Genomic DNA, 27426 nt, shown 5'->3' on the forward strand with positions numbered 1-27426 from the left:
CTCTGGCACCCCCAGAGTTACCACTGTTACAGTTTTTCTTGTATGTTTTTGCAGAAATTCTTAATGCATCTAGAAACATGAGAGTACATTTTTTAAACAAATAGAATCACACCATATATACAGTCCCTCTGTTTTGTGGTAAAAATAAAAATTAGTATAAAAGAATGGTTGATTTCCAACTTACACTAGCATTATGTATTTGGAATGACCTTCTAGCCATTCAGAAAACTCCGCTGATTAACTAATAGTGAAATTTTGGACACAGGCACAGATACAGACATTGACATCAGATGTAATACCTTGAACAATATAAAGTCACTGACAAAATATGTTCTTCAGCAAAGCAGATACATAAGATTTTAAGGCCATTATAAATGTATACCTTGGATTCTCAAACATCTAAAAAAAATTGATACTCAATGTTCTTAAAAATGCAGATTTAGCTAATTTCCAATAATGCTACATTCTATTCTATACTTCCTGCTTCTACAATAAGCACTGAATCAAAAGCCTCTAGAATACGAGCATTTGCCCTAAATCCTATTTCTTCTGCAGTAGATAAAAGGAAGGTAAACATAAACCGTACCACACTAAATTAAACGTACAAAAACAGATGCTACAAGGATTATGGAATATCTCTTGTCTCACCTATGTGTGAAACTGATGCAGTCCTTAAATTTGCCATTTTGTAATAACTTAAATACTCCTTTCATATTGTGGGTTTACGATGGATACACCATTCTCCCCAGCCCTCCTTGTGGCTTTGTTATCGTTTACCGCAGTCAGCCTGAAAGCCCTATATGACCTGAGTAATGAAGAGCTGGATGTGTAAATTTGACTAAAGGTCTGATTTTTGATTGGGGAGGATCATTTAGGGACTTCAGTCACTGGTAATACTGTTTCTTAAGCTCCGTAATGGGTAAGCAGGCTGTTTGGGGTTTTTTGTATTACATGCTTTATGCATTTTATTCTTTGTATGCAGCATTTATTAAGTTTTTGGATAATTAATATCCAAAATTTTATCCAACAGTTTTTAGAATTATTGACAAAAATTTTCTTGATTTAGTAGATTTTAGCTAATATGTTACTGAATGACTGGAGAGAATGGCAATATCCATTTCCAGTAAAGGGTGAAATGTTTAGACTGAGGGTGCTTTTTTATCGTGGCAGTAAGCAGTGCGATGTCTTCTGCATCCAGGAGCCAACTTAACATGCTAAGTTTCATGAGGCTTGGCAGCCTTAACACACATTGACTCAAAGACTTGACTGTTGTGGCCTGAACTTTGATACATTCTTTGAAATGCCTGGAAATAGTTAACTCTTGCAAGCTGGGCAGGTTGTCCAGTGTTTGAAAGAAGTTTCTGTATCCTTCCTCTGTAATCTTGTGGTTGGCTGAAAAATCAAGATGCTTGAGTTTCTGGAAACCTCCATTGATTGCTACCTTGGCTATAAATATAAAAGCAAAATATTTATGAGAACAGAATCATAGGGACTTCAATTTTAATACTGGTAGGCTAGATTATTTGAACCCACCTCTTCTCCCACCATCACTTAAAATAGAAAATGCCCAATTTTAATAAAAACATATAAATTTAATAATAAATACATTAGGTTTACTTCTAATTAAAGTATTAAAGATTAATAAATTACATTTTAAAAAACTATTTTCACAAGAGACACACTTTAAATGTAAGAACATAGATTAAAGTAAAAGTGATACATCTCTAAATAAAAAACGTGGCAAAAAAATGAACAACTAAAATTAGAAAATATTTTTAACTGAATGAAAATGAAAATATGACACTAAAACTTGTGAGAGAGAGCTAAAGCCAAAGTTAGTGCTCTATCCACCGCAGGACATTAGGATATTAAAAGGAACAAAAGAAAGAATGAATTTAGAACAAAAATAAAAAGCAAATTATATCCAAAGAAAGTACCAGGGGATAACAGAGATAAAAGCAGAGATAAATGAAAAATGTGTAGGGAAAAAGGCACAGGAGAACATACTGTGTAGGATTCCGTGACGTATTTTCAAAACAGGTAAAATTAGTCTATGGTGAAGGAAAGCAATACAGTGGTCCCCTTTGAGAAGGAGGGGGAATGCAGTGTCAGAAGGGACACAAAGGAAGCCTCTGTAATGTAATAATCTATACTGTAATCTAATGAGTAGTTGTTACCCAAGTATAAGTAACAAGACTGAAGTATGTCCACTTGAAAATCCATTAAGTTGTATACTTATGATTTTGTACTTTCCTTTATTAATTTTCAATTTAAAACAAAGTATATGCTGGGCTGGATGAAGCACAAGCTGGATTCCAGATTGCTGGGAGAAATATCAATAACTGGCAGAAAGCGAAGAAGAACTAAAGAGCCTCTTGAAAGTGAAAGAGGAGAGTGAAAAAGTTGGCTTAAAACTCAACATTCAGGAAACTAAGATCATGGCATCTGGTCCCATCACTTCATGGGAAATAGATGGGGAAACAGTGGAAACAGTGAGAGACTTTATTTTTGGGGGTTCCAAAATCACTGCAGATGGGGACTGCAGCCATGAAATTAAAAGACTCTTACACCTTGGAAGAAAAGTAATGACCAACATAGACAGCATATTAAAAAGCAGAGACATTACTTTGCCAACAAAGGTCCATCTAGTCAAAGCTATGGTTTTTCCAGTAATAATGTATGGTTGTGAGAATTGGACTATAAAGAAAGCTGAGTGCTGAAGAATTGATGCTTTTGAACTGTGGTGTTGGAGAAGACTCTTGAGAGTCCCTTGGACGGCAAGGAGATCCAACCAGTCCATCCTAAAGGAAATCAGTCCTGAATATTCAGTGGAAGGACTGATGCTGAAGCTGAAACTCCAATACTTTGGCCACCTGATGCAAAGAACTGACTCATTAGAAAAGACCCTGATGTTGGGAAGGATTGAAGGCAGGATGAGAAGGGGACGACAGAGGATGAGATGGCTGGATGGCATCACCCACTCGATGGACATGAGTCTGAGTAAACTCTGGGAATTGGCGATGGACAGGGAGGCCTGGCGTGCCACAGTTCATGGGGTCGCAAAGAGTCGGACGTGATTGAGCGACTGAGCTGACTGATGAAAAGCAGTATGTGGAGGGTGTGTGGCCAGCTGTCTGAGACACTGAGGGTTAAGAGTGGACTTGAAGGTTTGTACAATCTCAAATAGGAGGCTATCTTTTACTCCCAAATCTGGCCAGAATAAACCAAAAATCCACAGAACCTTAGAGGGAACATTATGATAGAGAAAATGAGGAAGTGGGAAATGGGTTGAACATTTTTAGAGAGGAAAATGTTTTTAAAGATGTTTTGCAGCAGAAAGCTTGAGTAGTACCACTGGCTTTCCTGTGAGCTGAGTTTATCTGAGGGTAGCTCACCAATTTCCACCACGCTGTCATCATCCAAAGTCTGGAAAAACTGGAGAACTTGGAGACACTGAAGATGCTGACACTGCTGGACAATCAGTTTGGCCATTTGATGAATCCCATCCCCAGTGGGAAGGATCAGTTCTTCCAGGTTATTTAAAGAACCTAAAGCATAGGCTAAGCAGAAGAGACAGAAAAAAAAAAAAAACAACTATGTTCTGTGTTCCCAAATAATTGTAATCTAAAGCCTCAAAATCCTGTACATTCTAGGAGGTTCCATGTAGCATAGGGGCTGGAGAAAGGGGTCCGCCTACACCTTAATCTTCATTGCTGCCTCTAGACAACCAATCCTCCATCCTTCCCCAATCAGCTTCCTGCCCTGAAGTCCAGAAGTTCAGAATGGACTTCACATCCCCATTTCCTTTTTTTTTTTTTTTTTTAAACCACTGGACCGTCAGAGAATTCCCATCTATTTCCTCTTTCAGACCAAAGCTTCTACTGGACTCTATTAATACTAGCTCCTCAATGCTTTTAGCCGCCTTCCTTTCTGTGATGCTGTCATCCTCAGCGATTTCTAGCACTAACCTCACAATCTACCACTCTCATAACTTGCCTTTTCACTTTGATCCCTCCTGAGCATGATACAGTTTAGATCACTTGATCCCCAGAAAGCTCTCTACTTCTGCGGCCTCATACCTGGACATGTTTTGAACACTTTCTAGCATAAAACAATGTAGCGGGCTTTTCCTTTCACTGTCCCAGTTCTTACATCAGCCATTTCTCCAAAGACCCTGGTTCCTTTTAGGGAGGCCAGTATTTAGAAGTCAAGATCTGGGTAGTTGGTATGCTCATTACTACTAGGGTACTTTTGAGTCTCTCTGTTGACCGAGCAGAGAGATGTATATACACGTATGTATAGTGAGATATACATATATGCCCATATCTACCTATATAGGTTAAAAACCACGAGTCCACACCAGTATTTCCAATTCTAATTTAAGACCTCAAAGTTCCTTCTAGCTTCCCTTTTCAATATTTGTGGGCTTCCCTGTTGGCTCAGATGGTAAAGAATCCGCCTGCAATGCAGGAGACCCAGGTTCAATCCCTGGGTCGGGGAAGACCCCCTGGAGAAGAAAATGGCCACCCCCTCGGCCCCTGATTTGGCCTCTGCTGCCCCAGGCCCCATCCCCCTCCCCTACACACACAGCTGCCTCCAAAAGATGGACAAAGGAAAAGGAAGAGATCCAGGTGCTCCTTAAGTGTGCCGAAGTTTGACAGCACTGCTGCTGTATGCTTCCCATCTCTACTGACTATCCTTATATTTTCCTGTGTTAAAAATAAGGCAACAAGCTCCATGTCACCAAACCATGACTCTGATTACAGTTCTGGCTCCCCCAGAAATGGAACCCTATCAGCATCTGCCATCCCCATCGCCTAAAGGAAAGTAACCTTGCGATGACTGACGAGCATTTTTGCCTACTTTGATCAGTTGTCACTGCTCCCTTCTGCCTACTAAGGCCTTTCATTTTGTACAGCCCCTCAGAGCTCCCTTCTGTCTGCTAGAGTGAAGGCTGTCTGATTCAGAAACATTTTTGTTTAAAAAAATCCTTAATTTTTTAAAATATGTTTATCTTCTAAGGCCTGTTAGAAATTTTTCCAGAGCATACATTGTTATTATAATCATAAAAAAATAAGCTGAAAAGGTAGTTTCTATAGTTATCATTTTGTTAAGTCTAGGTTTTCACATAGAGTGTTCATAACCTTAAAAGGTAGTTTTTCCTATATTCTGGAAAACTTTGAAACAACAGGCATTTAACTTGTTTGGGATGGATACCTGGCAATGAAATTGCATAGTGCTACAACAAAACAAGTAAGTATTCTAAGAAGTGAATTGCTTTAAGAACATTGCTTTGAAAGACATCAAGTGAAATCAAGGCATTTGGAGGGTAAAAGTTGAGCAGCACTATCCCTCCCTCCTAATGACCAAGGGCAGCTAAAACATATTGTAATTTATTATAGCTAATGCAAAACAGAAGGATTTTGTGGAGGGAAAGAATCAAGAATAAGTAAAAGGCACTGTGTTATAAACATACCAAATTTTTCAGCTGTTTCCTTATCTGGAATATATTGGAGCCCAAGGTTTAATATCTTCAGAGAAATAAAATTTGGCAAAACAAGGACTATAAAAGGGAAAATTAAAATTTAGTTATGTCAGCTACATTTCTTATACCAAAAAGTAATGTATTTATAAAGAGTATAAAGGGGCTTCCCTAGTAGCTCAGTTGGTAAAGAATCCACCTGCAATGTGGGAAATCTGGGTTATATCTCTAGGTTGAAAAGATCCCCTGGAGGAGGACATGGCAACCTGCTCCAGTACTCTTGCCTGGAGAATCCCCACGGACAGAGGAGCCTGGCAGGCTGCAGCCCATGGGGTCACAAAGAGTTGGACATGACTGAGCGACCAAGCACAGCAAAGAGTATTTCAAAAATGATAGAAATTACTATAATTCAGATTGAATTGATTAGTATGACTTAAGTAGATAACACAAATCTTTACTCAAGAAACAGTTCTCATAACTAGAAATGTTTAAACATCTATTTATTAAGGAAACAAATATACCTTATTTGAAAATTCATTTACGATCAGATACCTATTGCAATGAATTTGTTCTCTGCCATCAAATGCATGTTTTAAAATTTGACTATTAAAAAATGATTCTGTCCACAAAACATCTTAAACCAAAATTTTACAATTACAGCTCTTACCAAATGGGCTGGCTTCAAAACATCGTCCAGAAAACTTAATTTCTTTAAGTTTCTTGCGGGAAGCAAGTGCAGTCACAAGAGATTCAAAATCCGAAAATCTATTACATTCCAGATGGAAAACTTGAAGGTTTGGAGAATTCTGAACTAATCTGACTGTCAGATAAAAGATCAGATTTCAGAAATCAGAGACTGAAAAGTTTTATCTGAATTAACCATATAAAATTAATAAAATTAATTTATTAATTTGTTTCAGCGACAGTGAATCGAAATAAGGCATCATGATGTAATGACTCGGGCTTAGGTTCAGGTTCTGTAACTAACTGATGTGCTTTGTGAACTGTTGTTCCTGACCCTCTCTGGGGACCCATTTTCTCCTCCATGTAATAATGGCATTGACTCAGCTTTAATATCCTAATATCCTAATGTCTCTAGTTTGCACGTGACATTTACGCTATAGAAACACTGTGCAAGGAGACATAAAGTCAGTGACAACTCTGAAGCAAACCCTAAATTTGATGAAAAAATTGCTGAGAAATATAAGAAAACTACTACTTCTAGCCTTAGCTACAAGGTTTTTTTGCATGCAACTCTGCATGTCGGTTCACTAGAGATTTGTCTTCCTTCACTCAGTCTCCAGTGTCTAGTCTTTGTTAAACTAAGGAACTGGTGATGCCTACGTCACCTTGCTAAATGACATTTAAGAAAAATGGCTGCAGGTTGCTCATTGACCAAGAGAACAGGCTGGAGGGAAACAGGGAAGTGCTTCTGACCGCCACTCAGCAGCAGGCTTCCTCCCTTCTGCAATGTAAGAGCAACCTGAAAACAGAATAAGAGAACTCTACAAACTACTTTAGGAGAGGCAGTATACTGCTCTTTAAGAGCTCAGACTTAAGAGTTAGAATTCCTGTGTTTGAATTGCAAATTTACCATTTCCTTTCCTGGGTGACCTCAGAAAGCAAATTAATTAATTTCTCTAACTCCATTTCCTATCTAAAATGATTACCTTGTAGAATGGGTATGAAGGTTAAATGAGTTAAAATTTATAAAGTGCTAGAATAATTCACACCATGTAGTAAAGGCTCAATTACAAATAGCTCTCTGCTTTTTTAATAACAGTAAGTGCTGTTCCCACAATTTACCTTGGTTATAGATTACACCCTCAGATCTTTAACTCTTAATTATTGGCCAAGGAGCTTTTCCAAATGATGTAAAAGCAAGTAAATCAAAGTGCCACACTTACCTAACTTGGAAGGACTGCATGTAGATGAAATTTGGATCAATAATTTCTCCATATGGTGGAGATTTAGGAATTCTTCAGAAATGACTGAAAAAACATCTTGTTGCAGATTCACAGACAGTTCCTTCAGGCACAAGAATTTGTCCAAACTAAGAAAGAGGTGATCTAGAAAGCAGCACACAGTTTCCCGTTATTAATTTAGAGTTCCAAACGGAAATTTTCAAACTGTCATTTTGATTCATCAAGCTATTTTCATATTTTCAAATGAAAACTTTTCACATAACACCTTCTTTTTTAGAAAGCACATATATGAAAATAATGCTTTTTGTGGCATTTGCTAGTATGTTGACTAAAAAAATATATGCACAACCTAAAAGTATGAGAATTATTTTATTCAGTGAACATTCTTAGGACTTCAAGTCTGGGAGGCAACATCTCAAGTAAGCCTAAGAAAATTGCTCCAAGGAGATTAGGGGGAAGCAGTTTTGCAACAAACGGCAAAAGATTACTGTCAATAAAAGAAAACCAGATGTCTCAAGGAATTTAGCGCTTTTCTGTGCATAGGAAGATGCAAGAGTCTGGGCTCACTGAAATCATTCCTTTGATATGCACCTCAGCTGTCTGGGGCCAGGATCCTGTGTTTTCCCATCCTGAGTTTCCTTAAGCTGCACCTTTGGGGTGGCTGCAGTCTAATGACTGCTGCTGCTGCTAAGTCACATCAGTCGTGTGTCCGACTCTGTGCGACCCCACAGACGGCAGCCCACCAGGCTCCCCCGTCCCTGGGATTCTCCAGGCAAGGACACTGGAGTGGGTTGCCATTTCCGTCTCCAATGTTTGAAAGTGAAAAGTGAAAGTGAAGTCGCTCAGTCATGTCTGACTCTTAGCGACCCCATGGACCGCAGCCTACCAGGCTCCTCCGTCCGTGGGATTCTCCAGGCAAGAGTACTGGAGTGGGTGCCATTGCCTTCTCCACTAATGACTGCTAAATGATAGGTATTCTTTGTTTCCTTCCTGAGTTTCCTCAGGGCTCATCCTCATGGGTGTAATTGCAATTGCTGATGACTACAACATCCTTTGTTTCCTGATATGGCAGGCAATATTTTATTTCTCATCTACTATATAAAAGTCCTGTACTATGCTCTGGATTCAGAAAAATAAGACATTTCAATGAATGGGGCTCAGACAACTGAATTTCTCCATGCAAAAGAAGTTGGACCACCATCTTTACAAAATTAGCTCAAAATGAAGCAATGACCTAAATTCAACAACCATATAATGCTTTAGAAGAAAAAATGACTTTGGATTTGACAGTGGATTCTTGGATATGCTACCAAGACCATTAGCACAAAAGAAAAATAGACAAATTGGACTTAGCTGGAATTTCAAACTTTACAGATTGAAGGACATTACCAAGACAGTGAAAAGGGAAATCTATAGGAGAAAATATTTTATAAACCACATGCCAATAAAAATTATATGTAATTACACTATGATTATATAATATATATAATTATATATTCATATAATGAATACATTCTTTCCCAAAGAGAGGCAATGCCAAAGAATGCTCAAACTACTGCACAATTGCACTCATCTAACACGCTAGTAAAGTAATGCTCAAAATTCTCTAAGCCAGGCTTCAATAGTATGTGAACCGTGAACTTCCAGATGTTCAAGTTGGATTTAGAAAAGGCAGAGGAACCAGAGATCAAATTGCCAACATCTGTTGGATTATCGAAAAAGCAAGAGAGTTCCAGGAAAACATCTATTTCTGCTTTAATGACTATGCCAAAGCATTTGACTGTGTGGATCACAACAAACTGTGGGAAATTCTTAAAGAGACGGGAATACCAGACCACCTGACCCGCCTCTTGAGAAATCTCAGGAAGCAATAATCAGAAGTGGACATGGAACAACAGACTGATTCCAAATCGGGCAAGGAGTACATCAAGGCTGTATATTGTCCCCCTGCTTATTTAACTTACATACAGAGTACATCATGAGAAACGCTGGGCTGGAGGAAGCAAAAGCTGGAATCAAGATTGCCAGGAGAAATATCAATAACCTCAGATATGCAGATGACACTACCCTTATGGCAGAAAGCGAAGAAGTACTAAAGAACCTCTTGATGAAAGTGAAAGAGGAGAGTGAAAAAGTTGGCTTAAAGCTCAACATTCAGAAAACTAAGATCATGGCATCTGGTCCCATCACTTCATGGGAAATAGTTGGGGAAACAGTGGAAACAGTGAGAGACTTTATTTTTGGGGGCTCCAAAATCACTGCAGATGGTGAATTCAGCCATGAAATTAAAAGAGGCTTGCTCCTTGTAAGAAAAGTTATGACCAACGTAGACAGCATATTAAAAAGCAGAGACATTACTTTGCTAACAAAGTTCTGTCTAGTCAGTTCAGTTCAGTCGCTCAGTTGTGTCTGACTCTTTGCAAACCCATGAACTGCAGCATGCCAGGCCCCCCTGTCCATCGCCAACTCCCAGAGTTTACTCAAACTCAAGTCCATTGAGTTGGTGATGCCATCAAACCATCTCATCCTCTATCGTCTCCTTCTCCTCCTCTGGCATGCTGCAGTCCATGGGGTTGCAGGTGCACACGAGGTTTGTTTGAGCCCTCTGAGTGTTTATGGCACAATGGGGTTTGATTCTAAACGCGATTTCGCCCCTCCTACCCTCTTGCTGGGGCTTCTCCTTTGCTCTTGGACGTGGGGTATCTCCTCAGAGCTGCTCCAGCGGCTCCGCACATCTGCTGCGCAGCTGCACTTCCAGTGACTACCATCTTGCTGGGGCTTCTCTAGCTGTCTAGTCAAGGTTTTTTAGTTGTCATGTATGGATGTGAGAGTTGGACTATAAAGAAAGCTGAGTGCCAAAGAACTGATGTTTTTGATCTGTGGTGTTGGAAGACTCCTGTGAGTCCTGAAAGGTTATCGCTGAATCATGCAAAGACGGCAGGATTCTTGGCCTCCGGAGGAGAAGAATTCAATCTGGGGCCAGAGACGAGCCTTGATCGTTCAGAGCTTTTGTGTAATAAAGTTTTATTAAAGTATAAAGGAGACAGAGAAAGCCTCTGACATAGACATCAGAAGGGGGTAGAAAGAGTATCCCCTTGCTAGTGTCAGCAATGGAGTCATATGCTCTCCAATGAATCCAAAGAATGTCTGGAGGTTGTAAAGACCTCACCAGACCCACTCCCATAATTTGCATTTTAAGAAAAAGGAATCAACCAGAAGGTTTAATCTAGAGACTGTCCTCAGGCAGGATACATTATTGTTATATAATCCTTGTAAAGACCAGACCTACTCCCATAATTTACATTTTAAGATAACAGGATTAGCCAAAAGGTTTAATCCAGAGACTGTCCTCAGGCAGGATACATCATTGTTATATAATCCTAAGGAATGTAGAGGATAGAAAAAAAAGTTTGTCCTTTCTTCCTCCTTGAGAATTCCAGACCCCTCTCTCCTTGGGGACCCCTAGACTTCTTATCAACCTACCTAGGAAATGACTCTCTCAGTCCCTTGGACTCCAAGGAGATCCAACCAGTCCATCCTAAAGGATATCTGTCCTGAATATTCATTGGAAGGACTGATGCTGAAGCTGAAACTCCAATATTTTGGCCACCTGATGCGAAGAACTGACTCATTGGAAAAGACCCTGATGCTGGGAAAGACTGAAGGCGGAAGAAGAAGGGGACAACAGAGGATGAGATGGTTGGATGGCATCACCGACTCAATGGACATAAGTTTGAGTAAACTCTGGGAGTTGGTGATGGACAGGGAGGCCTGGCGTGCTGCAGTCCATGGGGTTTCAAAGAGTAGGACATGACTGAGCAACTGAACTGAACTGATATATTCATAACACATTATGAATATACAATTATACAATGAACTTAAATAACTCAAATAAAAAAGACAACACAATTTTTAAAATGGGCAAAGGAACAAGCGACCCAATCTGAAAATGGGCGGGAGACCTCAAGAGACATTTCTTCAAAGAAGACATACAGATAGCTAACAAGCACATAAGATGCTCAAAATCACTGATTATTAGAGAAATGAGAATCAAAGCTATAATGAGGTATCACCTCACAGTGGTCAGAATGACTATCATCAAAAAGTCTACAAACAGACAAAAAACAAAACAGAAAATGTCTACAGACAATAAATGCTGGAGAGGATGTAGAGAAAAGGGAACCCTCCTACACTGTTGATGGGAATGTAAATTGGTATAGCCACTAGGGAGAAGAGTCTGGAGGTTCCCTAAAAAACTAAAAATAGAGCTACAAACCAGCAATCCCACTCTTGGCCACACATCTAGAGAAAACTCTTAATTTGAAAAGATACATACACCCCAGTATCCATAGCAGCACTATTTATAATAACCATGACATGGAAGCAACCTAAATGTCCCTAAATGCCCATCAATGATGACTAGATAAAGAACCTGTGATACACATACACACAATGAGATATTACTCAGCCATAAAAAAGAATGAAATAATGCCATTTGCAGCTACACAGATGGACCTAGAGATTATCATATTAAGTGACGTAAGTCAGAAAAATGAATATATGACACCATTTATATGTGGGCTCTAAAAAAGTAATACAAATGAACTTATTTACAAAACTGAAATAGACTCACTGACATAGAAAATAAATTTATGGTTACCAAGGTGGAAAGAGGAAGGAGGGAGGAATAAATTAGGAGTTTGAGATTAATAGATATACACTATGTATAAAATAAGCACGTACAGTATAGCACAGGGAACTGTATTCAATATCTTGTAATGATCTATAGTGGAAAAGAATCTTAAATATACATACATATGTGTATATACACACATACAACCTGAAGCACTTTGCTGCATACCAGAAACTAGCACAACATAGTAAATAAACCACACTTCCATTTTTTTAAATGGACAAAACAATTTAATAGACTCTCTTCAAAAAATATACACCAGCCCCCAATAAGCACATGAAAAGATGCTCAATAGCATTTAAGTTATTAGGAAAATGAAAATCAAAACCACAATAAGATATAATTTCACACCTACTAGCTCGGATGTCTCTGATTTAAAAAAACAAAAGCTTGGAGGATGTGAAGAAACTGGAACCCTGGTACATTGTTTGTAGGGATGCAAAATGCTGCAGCCAGTGTGGAAAACTGTTTGGAGATTCCTTGAATATTAAAATAGAATTACTATCATTAATATGATCCAATAATTTCACTTCTAGGTATAAATCAAAAAGAATTGAAAGCAGGGTCTTAAGGTAACATTTGTGCATCCATGTTCATATCAGCTTTAGCCAGAATGAACAGTGCAAGTGTCCATCAACTGATGAACTGATTAACAGAGCATGATATATTTGTTGTTTAGTCACTAGGCCGTGTCCGACTCTTTGTGACCCCATGGACCGTAGCCCACCAGGCTCCTTTGTCCATGGGATTTCCCAGGCAAGAACACTGGAGTGGGTTGCCATTTCCTTCTCCAGGGGATCTTCTAATCCAGGGATAGAACCCGTGCCTCTAACATTGCCTGGTGGATTCTTTGCCACTGAGCCACCAGGAAAGCCCTTGTATATACACATACAACGCAATATCATTCTAGCTATAAAAGTAGTGAAGTCCTTTCACATGCTACAACATGGATGAACCTCAAAAACATTACGCTAAATGAAAGGAGTCAGACACACAAGGACAAAATATTGTATGGATTCATTTATATGAAGTAGAATAGACAAATTCACAGAGACCTCAGTGGCTGGGAAGAGGAAGGAGTTATTTAATAGGTACAAAGTTTGGGATGATGAAAAGGCTGTGGAAGTGAATAGTGACGATGGTTCACAGCACACTAATTCTACTTAATGCCACTAAACTGTATATTGAAAAATGTGTTTTATCATAATAAAAATATTTGAAAAAAATGAACAAAATTTCTCTAACTTTGAAGATAAATATCAACATATAGATCCAAAAAATGTTCAGTGTCCCTCAAGTAAGATATAAAGCAAAGCACTTCGAGGCATTTAACAAACTGCTGAAAATCAAACCCATACTAGCAACAATCAGAAAATGAAAAAAATTAGTGTCATTTACAAGAGTATCAAAAATACAAGTACCTAGGAATAAATTTAAAGAAAGATGATACAGTCTACACCAAGAACTTAAAACACTGCTTAGACAAGTGGAAGAAGACAAAAATAACTGGGAGGTATTACTTCCCACTTGCTTATTTCCCAGAGTACAAGCCCTTTCTTCCATGAAGCAGGTGAGGTGAGAGTAATTCTCAAGCATTATTTACATACAGATAATTCTTTTACTAATAACTAGTCATTTGTTTACTAAGAGCCTTCATTTGTCATTTTATTATTTATATCAGAGTTTGAAAGTCATTCTACTATTTGGAGGCTTTTCACTAATTCATATTACTAAGAGAAATAAATTAGTAAAATTTAAATTGTCCAATCAGCGAGGATTTACAGTCTCAGGCTTTCAAAAGCTTTTATCCATTTACAACTAAGAGTGAAAAGATGAAAGTGTACATCCTAACAGTCATCTAAAATAGGTTCACGCTTACCTGGTTGATGGGCTGTCTCTGAGACTTCAAGAGACTCTAGGGAAGTTAGAGTGAGAAGCAATTCCTGTTCTGTTGCACTCAGCTCACATTGGCTTATGCAGCACTTTGTGAAAGAGGCCTTGTACTGCTCAAGAGCTGGGTGGATGTTTTCAATAAAACCCCTGCTGTGGTTCAAGTGGAGTTCAATGTGCTGCGCAGCTGAGAAAACCTCTGTTAGAAACCTTAGCATCGCCTGATCCACAGCATTGGTATCAATCACATGAACTTCCAGAAGGGGAATCTTGTACTGCTTTGAAGGAAGATTCCAATAGCCAGTGCTGGTGGCTGGTGGTGCATTGAGTCGAATGTTCTGAAAATGTTTAAGGTTTTCCTGTTTTTCAACTAAACTCCGCTTCCATTCACTCTCAAGTTCAAAGGCAGAAGCATAGTCCTGATCTATAGTTGGTGCCTGTGATTTGTCGAAAATTCTTTCCATAGGCAAATCTGTTATGAATGACGACCTATTTCCACTTATGGAGACCTGGATGCTCCTCAACAATAACAGGCTTTCTGGGTGGTCAAAAAAATACTGTAATTTAAGCACATCCAAAGACAGGGTTCTCCCATGAAGGAATTGCAAAATGAAAGAAGAACATGCAGCAACAGTGTTGCTTTGATATGCAATTTTCACAGCCAGAGCTAGCAAATGTTTTGAAGCCAGTGAAAGGTAATTTTGTGGAGAAAATTGCCACACCAACCTGAAACACTGCATCACCTCGGAAATTTCTGGATGATGCTTCAGGTAGTCATCATTTTCAGATATATTCTCCAGTGTCTCTTTATTATCCACCAAAAGAAGCAAATGGGATACAATTTTTGGCCCTGCCTTTGTTGAAGGATGGCAGGAGACACAGTTCAAAAAATTGGCATAGGGACAGATAGCCATCAAGGGTGAGTTGATTTGTTTCAAATAATGAAGTCCCAAATCTTGGTGTTCTTGCCTATCTGAATCCAGGAGTTCCGTCAGCCTCATTCCAGCAAGGAATTCTTGAAATGCAGGATTTAAAAACTGATAGACTGGCCTCAGTCTCTGGGCTGTGAATTTCCTCATCAGGTACATGGCTAGATCTTCCTCTTCACCAATCCCTGCTTCTATGAGGTCCTCATCACTAAACTCAAAGCAAGATGCAAAAAAGCCTTTCAAGGCTAGTTCACCGCAGGAGGACACAGTTGCTTTGAGTAGGTCAGCTGCAGTTTTGTGCTTTAAGAAAAGGCATTCCATATAGGACTTGAAAACAGCCACACTATCAAAGGATCCATGAAAACGATTCTGAAGCCAACTAGCACAGATCGCTGCCACAAACAAGGGCGTTTTCTGAACTGCCTGCCAAGTTTGACTCATTCCGAAGTCAACCATCAACTTTCGCAGACGGGTCAAATTGCCTGAAAAGAGCTTCTGTAGTACAGAAATAGTATTATAGAAAGGAAATGACTTAATCTCTATGATTGTGTCTAGGTATCGGCGGATGTTCTTGGCCCTATTTGTATGGACAGTGATCAACAAGCAGGTCCTTGACAAATGTTTTTTTTGAATCATCCTTGCTATGACTTGGGGGACTGAGCACATTTCTTTGTAGTCATCCAAAAGGAATAACACCTGGTTCTTTAACTGCTGGATGATGTTCCTTAGGCCCATTTCAGTAACAGATACACTTGTCTCTAAGAGTTGGTCATGAATGACACTGGCCAGCCCCTGCTCTGGTCTGGTAGAGCCAAGAGAGAGATAGAAGACCAGCCGGAACCTGTTTAACAAGGGGCAGCATCCTGATGCCCACAGAAGAGCTATTTTCTTCAGGAGGATGGTCTTTCCACTCCCAGCTTCACCCTCCACACTCATGACAGAGTTCAAGTTAGCAAAGACTTCAGGCAACACCACAGGCTCTTGCACAGGATTGGTGATGGATTTTAAAGCAAAGGACAGATCACAATCCAGCCACTGGTCTGTGGCTAGACAGGAAGAGATCTCAAGCAAAGACATGTGGCAGAAAGGAGCACTGGTATAGACTTTTCTCAGGCGCTCACTCAGGCTCTCTGCCTCCTGAAACCACTGGGCTTCACCCTGGGCCACCTCTGTGGAGACAAGCAAGGAGGCACAGTTACAAACAGGTATTCCTATTACCCCTGCATGCGGGACTTCCCGGGCAGCCTAGTGGTTAAGCCTCCACACTTCCACTGCAGGGGCACGGGTGCAGTACCAGGGTGGGGAGCTAATATCCCACACGCTGTGTAGTTTGGCCATAAATAAATAAATGATAAAATAAAATCCTCTATATACAAAGATATGTACACATTCATATAATCCCATGTGCTACCTCCAAATCCTTACCTGGCACTACAGAACCAACTGCTGTTGACTCTTCAAGATGGCTTTCACTTGTAGTTCCCTTTGAAAAGAAAATTCTCTATTAAATTAACATCTGTATAAGAGGGTGGGGCCTCAACTTACAATCAGAAAGCAGACATTTTCTAAACACAAGCCACCCTCAAGTGTTTATGCCAGTTGCAGGGAGGAGTGCTACAAATATGAAACAATAAGTGATCTGCAAACACATGCAAGCGTATGCTTCTGTATGCTACCCAAACAGCGCATTCCTTGGGTGACATGAGCAGTGATTACTGACCAGATGATTAGAGTCACAGGGTCAAGAGCAAGATGGACCCTCCAGAAGCCACTCATATAGCTTCTGATCTCAGCTATTAAAAGCATTTTAAATATTACATACCTGGGATATAGGGAGATTAAGTTTCTTCTTTTAAAAATAAGTTCTTTAAGGGAGGTGGAGGGAGATGGGCAAAATTGGTGGAAGGGATTAAGAGATACAAACTTTCAGTTATAAAATAAGTAAGTCACAGAGATGGAATTACAACAAGGGGAAAATAGTCAATATTACTATAATAACTTTGTATGATGCAGACAGTAACTAGACTTATGGTAGTAATCATTTTGTAATGTCCAGTAATATCTAATACTATGTAGTATACCGGGAACTAATATTGTAAGTCACATATACATCAATAAAATAAAAACAGCTATTTCTATACCCCCAAATGTTTTCCTTCAATTTCATTTTCAGTTCACAAATGTAAAAGATGAGTCAAAATTACTCTGTTTTCTTTTTCACGGGATGACAATATACTTAACATACAGCCTCAAATAAGGTGTGTGTGTGTGTGTGTGTGTGTGTGTGTGTGTGTGTGTGTTAAATTGGTAGTGGCTAATATCCCAGAGAAATATATAGAATTTCATAGTTTAAAGGGGTCAACCTATTAATCTGACCATTAATTAATATTCAGATTGGTTGGTAATTTGCTTTTGTAAAAGAAACATATCTTCCTAACTTTGAGAAAAGCCAACTAGCAAGTTAGACTCACTGCCCTCCAAGCGAAGGTCACTGATGGGGTCAGGTAGCCTGGCTGCTAATCAACTCTTAGGTCCAAACAAGTCTGGGCACCAAAGTAGAAGGGACTGACTCTACGTTTCATGAAACTAGGCATTATGTTGTGTTTAATGTAGTATCCCCATCTGTAAGTACCTCTTAATAGATGCTTGACAGATACTGGCAGAATTTATTGACTGATTTATTTATGGTGGATCTTCCCTGTAGCTCAGATGGTAAAGAATCTGCCTGCAACGTAGGAGACCCGGATTCAATCCCTGGGTCGGGAAGATGCTCTGGAGAAGGGAATGGCAATCCGTATTCTTGCCTGGAGAATCCCATGGACAGAGGAGCCTGGCAGGCTACAGTTTGTGGGGTCACAAAGCATCAAACATGACTGAGTGACTGACACTACTTATTTATCATGAGTAGCTCCTGCTCAAAACTGTTCTTAATCACATGATCACACACTCTGAAAATAAACAAGGTGGCATTCAATACCGTTAACTCAGGAATTTCATCGTGGCTCTGAAGGTCTGGAATCACTTCTGCAGAGGACTTCACACTCTGGAGAAACTGACAACTAAACACACAAGTTACAAGTTATGAAGCTAGTTGTATGCAATTAAACCTTTGCTTTAGGTTTTCAAAAACACTGTCAGAGTTTTAGTGGCAAAGATTAAGTATAAAATTAACATTTCCTGTGAGTCTGTCAGTGTCTTTATCAAGCAAGGCATGTAGACTCTGCCTCTTGGGAGCAGAGATGTAAATGGCTCATAAAGTAAGGGTGGGGATAACCAGCCAATTTGGTGGAATGGGAGCATATTTAACACTCATCCATGAAACCAACTAAAATGAACCTAATGGAAAGAAAATAGAGACAACAACACCATTTGTGGATTTTGGGACAAAGATAACAAAAAGGACATGAGCAGGAAAAAATGGTGAAACACACGTAAACATCTGGAGTTGACTGTAATGTACCAGTGTTGTTTTTTTTAATTTTAACAAATGTGCCAGGGTAATGTAAGATGTTAGTACTAGAGGAAACTGAGTATGGGAATACAGGAACACTCTGTATTATCTTTTCACCTTTTCTCTAAACCTAAAAATACCCCCAAATAAAGTTTATTTTAGGGGAAAAAAAAAAAAAAAACTCCATCAGTATGAAGACTAAAGAATGTCCCTAAAAACAGTTTGCTAGACCTCATGAAATTGGAACATACGATACTTTGTAAATTCAGTTATGATGTTTGCCTGAAGAACCAAGGAAGAAAATCAGAGCTCTATTCACAATCATTAACTTGGATAAATGAGAACTATAAATGTGAGTAGGTAAATGATAAAACTAAAAACAACTCTCTCAGCTTATTTTTATGCTGCTGAATTATAGGAAAGCAGGAGATAAAGCAAGAGGACACATCATTTTTATTTTCCTAGATGAATGACTTGGAGATGAGCCCAGGAATAGAAGGGCAGCTATAGAAAAAGCTAGTAGGACTTTAAATGCTTCTGTCCAAGGTCACTATGCAGATAAACCCATCAAGGGAAAGGACTCTGAAGGAAGGTGAAATACAGACTTTTTTGTACAAATAAAGCCAATGAATTTAGCCGCCAGCAGACTAGTACTACAAGAAATGTTAAAGGAAGTTCTTCTTTTTTTTTTTAAAGGAAGTTCTTCTTAAGTTTCTTCTTAAAAGGAAAATCATAACAGATGGAAACTTGGTTCTACCCAAAGGAATGAAGTGTTCCAGGAATGGTAACTCATTGGGTAAATATGAAATATGCTTTCTCTCTTTCTAAAAATGTATTTAGAAGATAATTGTTTACAAAAAAGACATAACACTACATTGTGAGATTTAGAACACGTGTGAAGTAAAACGTGTGGTAACAGTAGCCCAGAGACGAGGAAGGGGAAGATAGAGGTGTACCGTTACACTGGCTCATACACTATACGTCAGTTGTTAGAAAGTTATTTGAAGATGACTGTGACTTGTCAAACGTGCATTATGTAGATTACAGAGCAGGCACTAGAAAGACAAAGCTGAACAGCTAAAAAGCCAACTTCAAAGATAAAATGGAAAATAGAAAAATACTCAAACACGAGTCAGGAAGAGAAGAGACAAACCAGAGACGGATAAATAGAAAAGAAAGAGCAAAAGAGTAGATTTAAATCCAACCATATCAATGATTCTATTAAGTGTAAATGTTGTAAACACTCCCATTAGGAAGCAGATACTGGGGAATCTCTTGGTGCTGCAGTGGTTAGGACTGCTTGCTCTCACTGCCAGGGCCCTGGTTAGGGAACTGAGATCCCACAAGCTGTACGGCTCAGCCAAAAAACTCAAACAAACAACAATAACAACAAAACAAGAAAGCAGGTATTGTCAGACTGTTAAAAAAGCAAGACTCACCTATGCTGTCTGCAAGAAGCTCACTTTAAAGTCACAGGTTAAAAGTAAAATTATTTGGGGAATTCCTTGGTGGTCCAGTGGTTAGGACTCCATTCTCTCTGGGTTTGATCCCTGGTCTGGTAACTAAGATCCCTCACGTTGTACTCCACAGCCAAAAAAAAAAAAAAAACCAAAAGATTTCAAAAAAGATAGTATCGTGCAAAAAGTAAAAGCTGGAGTGGCTACAGTATCTTAACATCAGATAAAGACTCAAGAACAAGGAGGAGCAAGAGAGATAAAGAGGGACATTTCATATATTCTCTGAATGAGAAAGAAGAAAGGGCAAAGAATAGACAAGATATGCTTCTGAAGAAAAAGAGCAAGGAAACTATGTGGGAAAATATGAAAATATCTTCAACATTATTAGTAAATAGATTGACAAAAATTGGGGCAATATTAAGTTAGTGAGAGAGCAGACAGAATGGAAACATCTATACCAGTAAGAATATAAATCAGTACAGCCACTTTGGAAAAAGTTTTGCATAATCTAGTAAAGTTGAATGTGTACATTGTATCACTTTGCAATTCCATGGCTGGTTATGTATCCTAGAGAAATATGAGCACTGGGAATTATGTCCAAGAAGGTTCATAGAGGCATTATTTGAATTGCAACATTCTGAAAACAACCCAGATGTTGAATCTAGAATAGAAGGATACATTTTATATTCATAAAAAATATACTATATAGCAATGAGAACAGGTAAATTGCAACTCTAACATAATTATGAATGAGTCTCAAAAATTCTATGGAGTAAAACAAGTCAATCATCACAGAAGAACCATGCAGTATGCTTCCATTTATTTGAATTTATAGAACAGGCAAAGTTAAGTATGCTTAATGATACATATGTAGCTGGTGAAACCATTCTGAGTAGAAGGAACAGTTAACACAAATTTCAGGATTGATGGTGGTTTCATCACTAAATCGTGTCTGACTCTTGCAATCCCATGGACAGTGGAGCCTGGCAGGCTTTTCCAGGCAAGAATACTGGAATGGGTTGCCTTTTCCTTCGCCAGGGGATCTTCCCAACCCTGGGATGGAACCTGGGTCTCCTGCATTGCAGGCAGAACTGAGCCAACAGGGAAGCCTTCTGAATTGGAGGGACAAGGATATAATCAGAACTGGGAAAGTAGGCACACACTAGCCTTCTTAGGACTTGATAATATTCAATTTCTTAACTTTAGTGGTAGGTTCATTGGTTTCTTTAGTTTTCCTTGAAGTCATACATGCTTATTTAAGGGCATCCTAGTTTGCAATTTTAAAAGAGAGGCAAAAGATTGAAGCTTCACTCAGAGGACCAAAAAACAAAACAATAACAAAACAAACAAAAAAGGCAGAGGAAAAATAAAAAGCTTCACAAAAAAGGAAATGACAGAGTTGAGAAAAGGTCGTAAATACAATCAGACTGTATTCTAGTTTATTTTTCCAAAAATTAAGAAGACTATCTCCACTGTTTAACAATTTACTAAATACTAAATCCAAAAAAAGAAAAATGCAACTACTTCTGTGAAAACACCTTCAAAACTATATCTATTGAAAATCTTAGAATTAGATAGAAGCATTTAAGACCTATTTGTATTAATATTTATTTCTAGAAGAGCATTTACTAATTACAAGGTGAAAACAACAAAATGTCCTCTTACAGTTGAACATTTTTGAAGAGTCTGGTGAGTGAAAAATAAGCCCTCCAAAATGTTAAAGAGCTACAGAAAAGAAATATTTAAAATTAGCCATTTCTTCATGAAATTTTAGAACACTGGAAACAAAGAGAAAATCCTAAATGCTTCCAGAATGGGAAGAAGTAATAAAAAGATTAAGAATCAGAAAGACATGGAACTTCAACAGCAATACTGGAAGTTATTAGAAAATGCAGTGATGTCTCTATAATTTGGAATTAAAATGATTCCCAACCTGGAATTCCATACCTAGTTAAACTACCAAACAAGCATGAGAAAATATATATAAATATTCAGATATATGCATTAAGTGGAAGCTAAAAACATGCATTTCTTATGCAGTCTTTCCCAGGGATCTGTGGGGGAGTATTTCAAAGTGAGTGAATAAGCCAAGAAAAGAATGACAACAGATCCAGGAAACACAGGAGAGAGGCAATAGGAATCCCTAGGATGACTTGAAGAACAATCCTAGGATCCCAGGGTAACTTCAGGACAAAGAGTTCATATTGAAGCAAGTCAGAGACTTCATGACAGCCTCTTTAAGAAAATGAAAACAGTGGGCTATATTGCAAGTCTGAATGATTGGACAGGAGATTTAAACATTTGGGAGAATTTGAAGATGAACTGGTGCTAAATACATTTTAAAAACTAAGCAAATGGCTATATTTTTTAAAAAGGAAAATAACAGGTATTGGTGAGGAGATGGAGAAACTGAAATACATACATATATATACACATGTACAGTTACATATATCTCAGTCATAAAAAAGAATGAAGTACTGATACATGCTACAACATGAATGAACCTCAAAACACTGTGCTAAGTAGTCAGATACAAAAGATATTATATGCTTCCATTTACATAAAATATCCAAGAGAGTAAATCTATAGCAACAGAAAGCTAACTCGTAGCTCTCAGGAAATAGGGTGTACAGGGGAGACAAGGAATGACTGCTTCATGGGTAAAGAGTTCTCTTTCGAATAACGAAATGTTTTGGAATTAGTGGAGGTAATTGCACAACACTGCTCATGTACTAAATTCTACTGGATTGTGCACTTTTAAAAGAGTTTATGTGTGAATTTAAAAAAAAAAAAACAAAAAAGTAAGCAGACATACTGATAAAACAATTATCACTCCCTCCAAAAACTGGAAGTTGTATAGGGAGAGAAAATAAATTATTTACTACAAGGCTCCGCCTTTATGAAGTCATGATAACATAGACATTAATGTGAAAATAATGACTGAACCAAAACTGTACTGTAACTATTGAGAGAGGAAGGCTAGACAGGAAGGGGGTTGTGAAAGCAATGGGACGAAAGAAAGGAAGGCTCATCCTTCATTGTAAGAATGAGACACATGGGCAAAGACTTAATCAGAATATAAAATGAGGGGAAAATTGCTAAAATACATCCAGATTCGTAGATACTAAGCATTCATTCCACTTACTTGGGAAAAAATTTGGCGTGTTCTTCTAATGGGTCATCACCTTCCTGCCACTCATGCAAATATCCTCTACAGGAAAAACACTGGACAATGTCCGATTTACCTAGAAGTAAGGAAATTCGATCAGTGCCACAGGCCAATGTATTTGTCAAGTGACATAGATAATAATCATATTAGCAAAACCAAACTTACACTTTCTATCAGATTTTGTGACAAAGTCACAACTTTGTGTCACCAGTGAGGAAATATTCTAACTAGGGCTCTTCTCGCACCAGTGGGGTCATGAGCACTGAATGTTTCTATGTACCATGCACACCGATCAAACCCTGTCCCAGTCCCCTCTTCATTCAATGAGGCAAGAGATTTGCAAATCAGAATGTGGAGTTGAAGCTCCACGAAGGAGGAGAATTTTGCCTGTTTTGCTCCCCAGTGAATCTCACGGACCTAGAACAGGGATTAGCACTTATGCACTTAATAAGTTATCTGTTCAATGAATAAATCAGAAAGAATATATTTGGAGCTCAGGAAAATATATATGAGCAAATATAGCCACTCTCATGTAAGTAAGATTGTGAAGAATCAGACACCTCTTAATATAGGTTTATTCCACTAGAAATAGGATCAAGTCTTCATGTGAGACTCTATTTTTTGGAAGGAAATTAGCATTTGGATCTACCAAAGCACTGAACTAGAAACATCCTAGTTTCTAAGAGGGCTTCCGTGGTAGCGCAGGTGATAAAGAATATGCCTGCAATGCATTAGACCCTGGTTCGATTCCTGGGTCAGAAAGATCCACTGGAGAAGGGACAGGCTACCCACTCCAGTAGTCCTGGGCCTTCCTGGTGGCTCAGCTGGGAATCCGCTCAGTAAAGAATCTGCCTGCAATGTGGGAGACCAGGGTTCGATTCCTGGGTTGAGAAGCTCCCCTGGAAAAGGGAATAGCTACCCACTCTAGTAAGATGATGGAAGATTCCTCATCTTCCTTCTCCTCTTGGACTCCTGCAGTCATTATAAAGCCAGAGCATAGGAAAATCTCCCTTTGTGTCTGTACAGAAACAGGAGGTCCTAGAGTTTGCGAGATCCCAAAAGGGTGAGATGACTAGGACTTGTGGGTGAGGAGGAGATTCAAAAGGAAGAGGGTGAGGACACTATTAGAGAGAAGGCCCTTGAGCACGGCTGCCAAGGGGAAGAGAGAATGGAGGGAGCAAGAAAAAAGGGTGGAACACTGACTTTCCAGTTACTCTAAGTTAACTTTCCAGTTAACTCTAAGATACTGAGGCATTAAGACTTTTTGTACCAATGGAACACTCCTGTTAGTTCAAGTGAACACTACACTCCCCCACTCCGCTCCACTCTGTGATATTCATGACTTGACCCCACAGCAGAAGTTCCCCCATGGACTTTCACTGTAATTGAGCATGTGCGTTTGGTCTGGAGAAGGTCAGTAAGGTCCCCAGAAAGCATACAATATCATTTCATCTTTCTATACCTCAGGCAGAGGTGAAGTTGAGGGGAACCCCCCTTTCTTTGCACATGACAAAGTGGAACTCCTGACAACCAGTAGCTAAAGAGAGAATACTATGAACCGATGGCAGATTCTCCATGCTTAGGAATTACAAAGAGGAATTTCCTTACTTTGTCTTCCAAGGAGAGTGTGGCAAAAACCCTCTGTCCAGGGGAATTCTCCGCTGGCCCAGTGGCTAAGACCGCGTGCTCCCAATGCAGAGAGCCTAGTCAGGGACCTAGGTCCCACATGCCTCAACTGAAGAACTCCTGTGCTACCGCTAAAGATACTGCATGCCGCAACGAAGACCCAAGACCCCACAGTCAAATACATAAATATTTTTTAAAAGACCACTATCCACACTCCTAGTTATCTCTCAATCTTCCATAATAACAGAAACTTCAATTTTCAGTTGGGCACATTGCTACCTGGAAGAAAAAAAATTGAAGGTCCCAGCTCCTCTGATATGTAGGTATGGACACCTGACTACTGAGCTGGTTCAATAGCGAGGGACACAGTCATGCGACAGTTTCCAGAGGGGTGGGGAGGAGAGTAAAGTGTACCAAGGCCTGATAATTACCCCGACAGGATCCTTCTATTTGTTGTTAGCCCAGACCTTAAGTTTTCAAGATTGGGGCTTTACTACCTAAAGGAGGTGTGGAGAACCAGGAGAGGATTTATGATACAGAAAGGAAAAAGCATATGTGAGGAATAATGAGAAGAAGCAGGGATTGTTGAGCCTAGTTAAACACAAGCCCAGGATCATGAAGGGCATGTGGGGTTTCAGTGGGCACAAGGCAAGAGCGTGGGGCAAACTGCTGACTCACCTGTGTAGAAAAGACCTGCTTTGACCAGAGCTGCTGCTCCCACTGGGGACGACGGGCTCCAGTACTTGAAAGACTGCAGTCGGAGTTCTTCATTACCAAAGATGCTGCCATTGCAACAGACTTGAATAAAAGGCATACGGTGAGACTAGCAAGCTGTGATATTGCTACTATCAGTGTTTGCATTATCCTTTTATGTTTAAAGATAGAACAGTATGTTTGAGTTTGTTTCAATGCAATTGAAGGAAGGGGTTAGAAAAGGAGAAACAAAACCAGACTGACTAGGTGTTAAATTGTTGAAACAGAATGGTGGATACATGGTGGGGATTTGCTATGGTCTTATTTCTGTATACATTCATTTTTTTATAATAAAATATTTTCAAATTATCTCTTCATTGTAGAGCATCAGAATAAAGCAAGAGGAAGCCTGAGGAGCTTCTCTTCCTCCCCAAGTTAGTATCAAAACTTGAGAAAGGCAAATCTTGCTTGAAGCGCCCTAAAAAGGAGGCAGATTTGTTTCTTGCCCTTTGGGTGTCAGCTCTATGGAGGTGGTCTCCATTAGACTTTCCATATTGGTCCTACAGTTTGGTTCCTGTCTTCTGCACTCCTTGAGGATTTGAAAACCAACTTATGTGTATTAAATATGGTAGCAAAAGTAGATACTGCAAAATTCCTTAAGATGAAAGCTTGTTTCAGTATCACATTTAATCCCAGGATTCCGGCTTTCTCTTCATTTTTAATTGGAATATGACTTAATGTACTGGGAAAACCTCAGTCTTTTCCTCCAGTGTGTCTCTTTTACTATCACACTATTGTCACACTTACAATACTTCTGATACTTTTCCCACTGAGCAATTCTCTGCACCACCAGCGGGGTGTCCTACAATTTACTCTGACACTATATACTTAGTAGTATCAGATCCTACAGATTAAAGACTCAATCCCATAAGACTGCTCCCACTCCACTTCATTCGACAGAGTGGCTCACAGAACCCAGGGAAACACTTATATTTGTTTAGCAAAGGACATGATCAAGGGTACAGATGAGCTGGGGGCTTACTAGGTGGTGCTACTAGTAAAGAACCCACCTGTCAATGCAGGAGACATAAAAGATGCAGGTTTGATCCCTGGGTTGGGAAGATCCCCTAGAAGAGGGCATGGCAAACTACTCCAGTATTCTTGCCTGGAGAACCTCATGGACAGAGGAGCCTGGTGGGCTACAGCCCATAGCGTGGCAAAGAGTCAGACATGACTGAAGCGACTTGGCACGCACACGCACAGATGAACTGGCTCACAGACTGAGATCTGGGAGCTTCCTTCCCCACGGAGTTGGGATGTGTCACATTTACAGTGTGGTTGTGTTCACACACCCAAGGGCTCCTGGATCCACAAACTATTGGGATTTTAATGGAGGTTTCCTCACATAGGCATGATCAATCATTAACTCAATTTATATCCCCTCTTCCCGCTATGAAGAAAAGGGAGTAGGGCCAAAAATTCCAAGCTTCTAATCATAACTTGTTCTTTCCAGTGACCAACCCCCAACCAAGAGCCCACCCAGAGTCACCACATCAGAAACCAAAAGCGCTCTTAGTGCTCGTATCACTTAGGGGTTTGCAAGGGTTTTAGGAGCCCTGTATCAGGCACAGTGTCAAAGATCAAATGTTAGAACAAGAGATGCTTCTCATGATCTTATCACTTAGGAAATTACATGGGTTTTAGAAGCTCTGTGAAAAAGTTGGCTTAAAACTCAACATTCAGAAAACTAAGATCATGGCATTCGGTCCCATCACTTGATGGCAAATAGATGGGGAAACAGTGAGAGACCTTATTTTGGGGGGCTCCAAAAGCACTGCAGATGGGGACTGCAGCCATGAAATTAAAAGATGCTTGCTCCTTAGAAGAAAAGTCATGACCAACCTAGACAGCATATTAAAAAGCAGAGACATTACTTTGCCAACAAAGGTCTGTCTAGTCAAAGCTATGACTTTTCCGGGAGTCATGTATGGATGTAAGATTTGGACTATAAAGAAAGCTGAGCGCTGAAGAATTGATGCTTTTGAACTGTGGTGTTGGAGAAGAGTCTTGAGAGTCCCTTGGACTGCAAGGAGATCCAACTAGTCCATCCT

General features: G+C 39.4%; 1 protein-coding gene across 1 annotated transcript in view; it reads right to left on the reverse strand.

The window, feature by feature from the left end:
• Positions 1 to 276: 276 nt before the first annotated feature.
• NAIP (NLR family apoptosis inhibitory protein) overlaps positions 277 to 27426 on the reverse strand; it is a 36735-nt gene continuing 9585 nt past the window's right edge. Inside the window, exons 5-14 of the mRNA XM_061129596.1 lie at positions 25301 to 25420; positions 22973 to 23072; positions 17897 to 17978; positions 16345 to 16402; positions 13980 to 16088; positions 7390 to 7551; positions 6150 to 6302; positions 5477 to 5563; positions 3396 to 3560; positions 277 to 1446 (exon numbers count right to left, since the gene is read on the reverse strand). Coding sequence (XP_060985579.1) covers positions 1085 to 1446; positions 3396 to 3560; positions 5477 to 5563; positions 6150 to 6302; positions 7390 to 7551; positions 13980 to 16088; positions 16345 to 16402; positions 17897 to 17978; positions 22973 to 23072; positions 25301 to 25420 — 3398 coding nt within the window. The 3' untranslated portion in view covers positions 277 to 1084. The remainder of the gene's footprint in view (positions 1447 to 3395; positions 3561 to 5476; positions 5564 to 6149; positions 6303 to 7389; positions 7552 to 13979; positions 16089 to 16344; positions 16403 to 17896; positions 17979 to 22972; positions 23073 to 25300; positions 25421 to 27426) is intronic.

The sequence above is a fragment of the Dama dama genome, chromosome 25 (assembly GCF_033118175.1).
Source record: "Dama dama isolate Ldn47 chromosome 25, ASM3311817v1, whole genome shotgun sequence".
Lineage (NCBI taxonomy): Eukaryota > Metazoa > Chordata > Mammalia > Artiodactyla > Cervidae > Dama > Dama dama.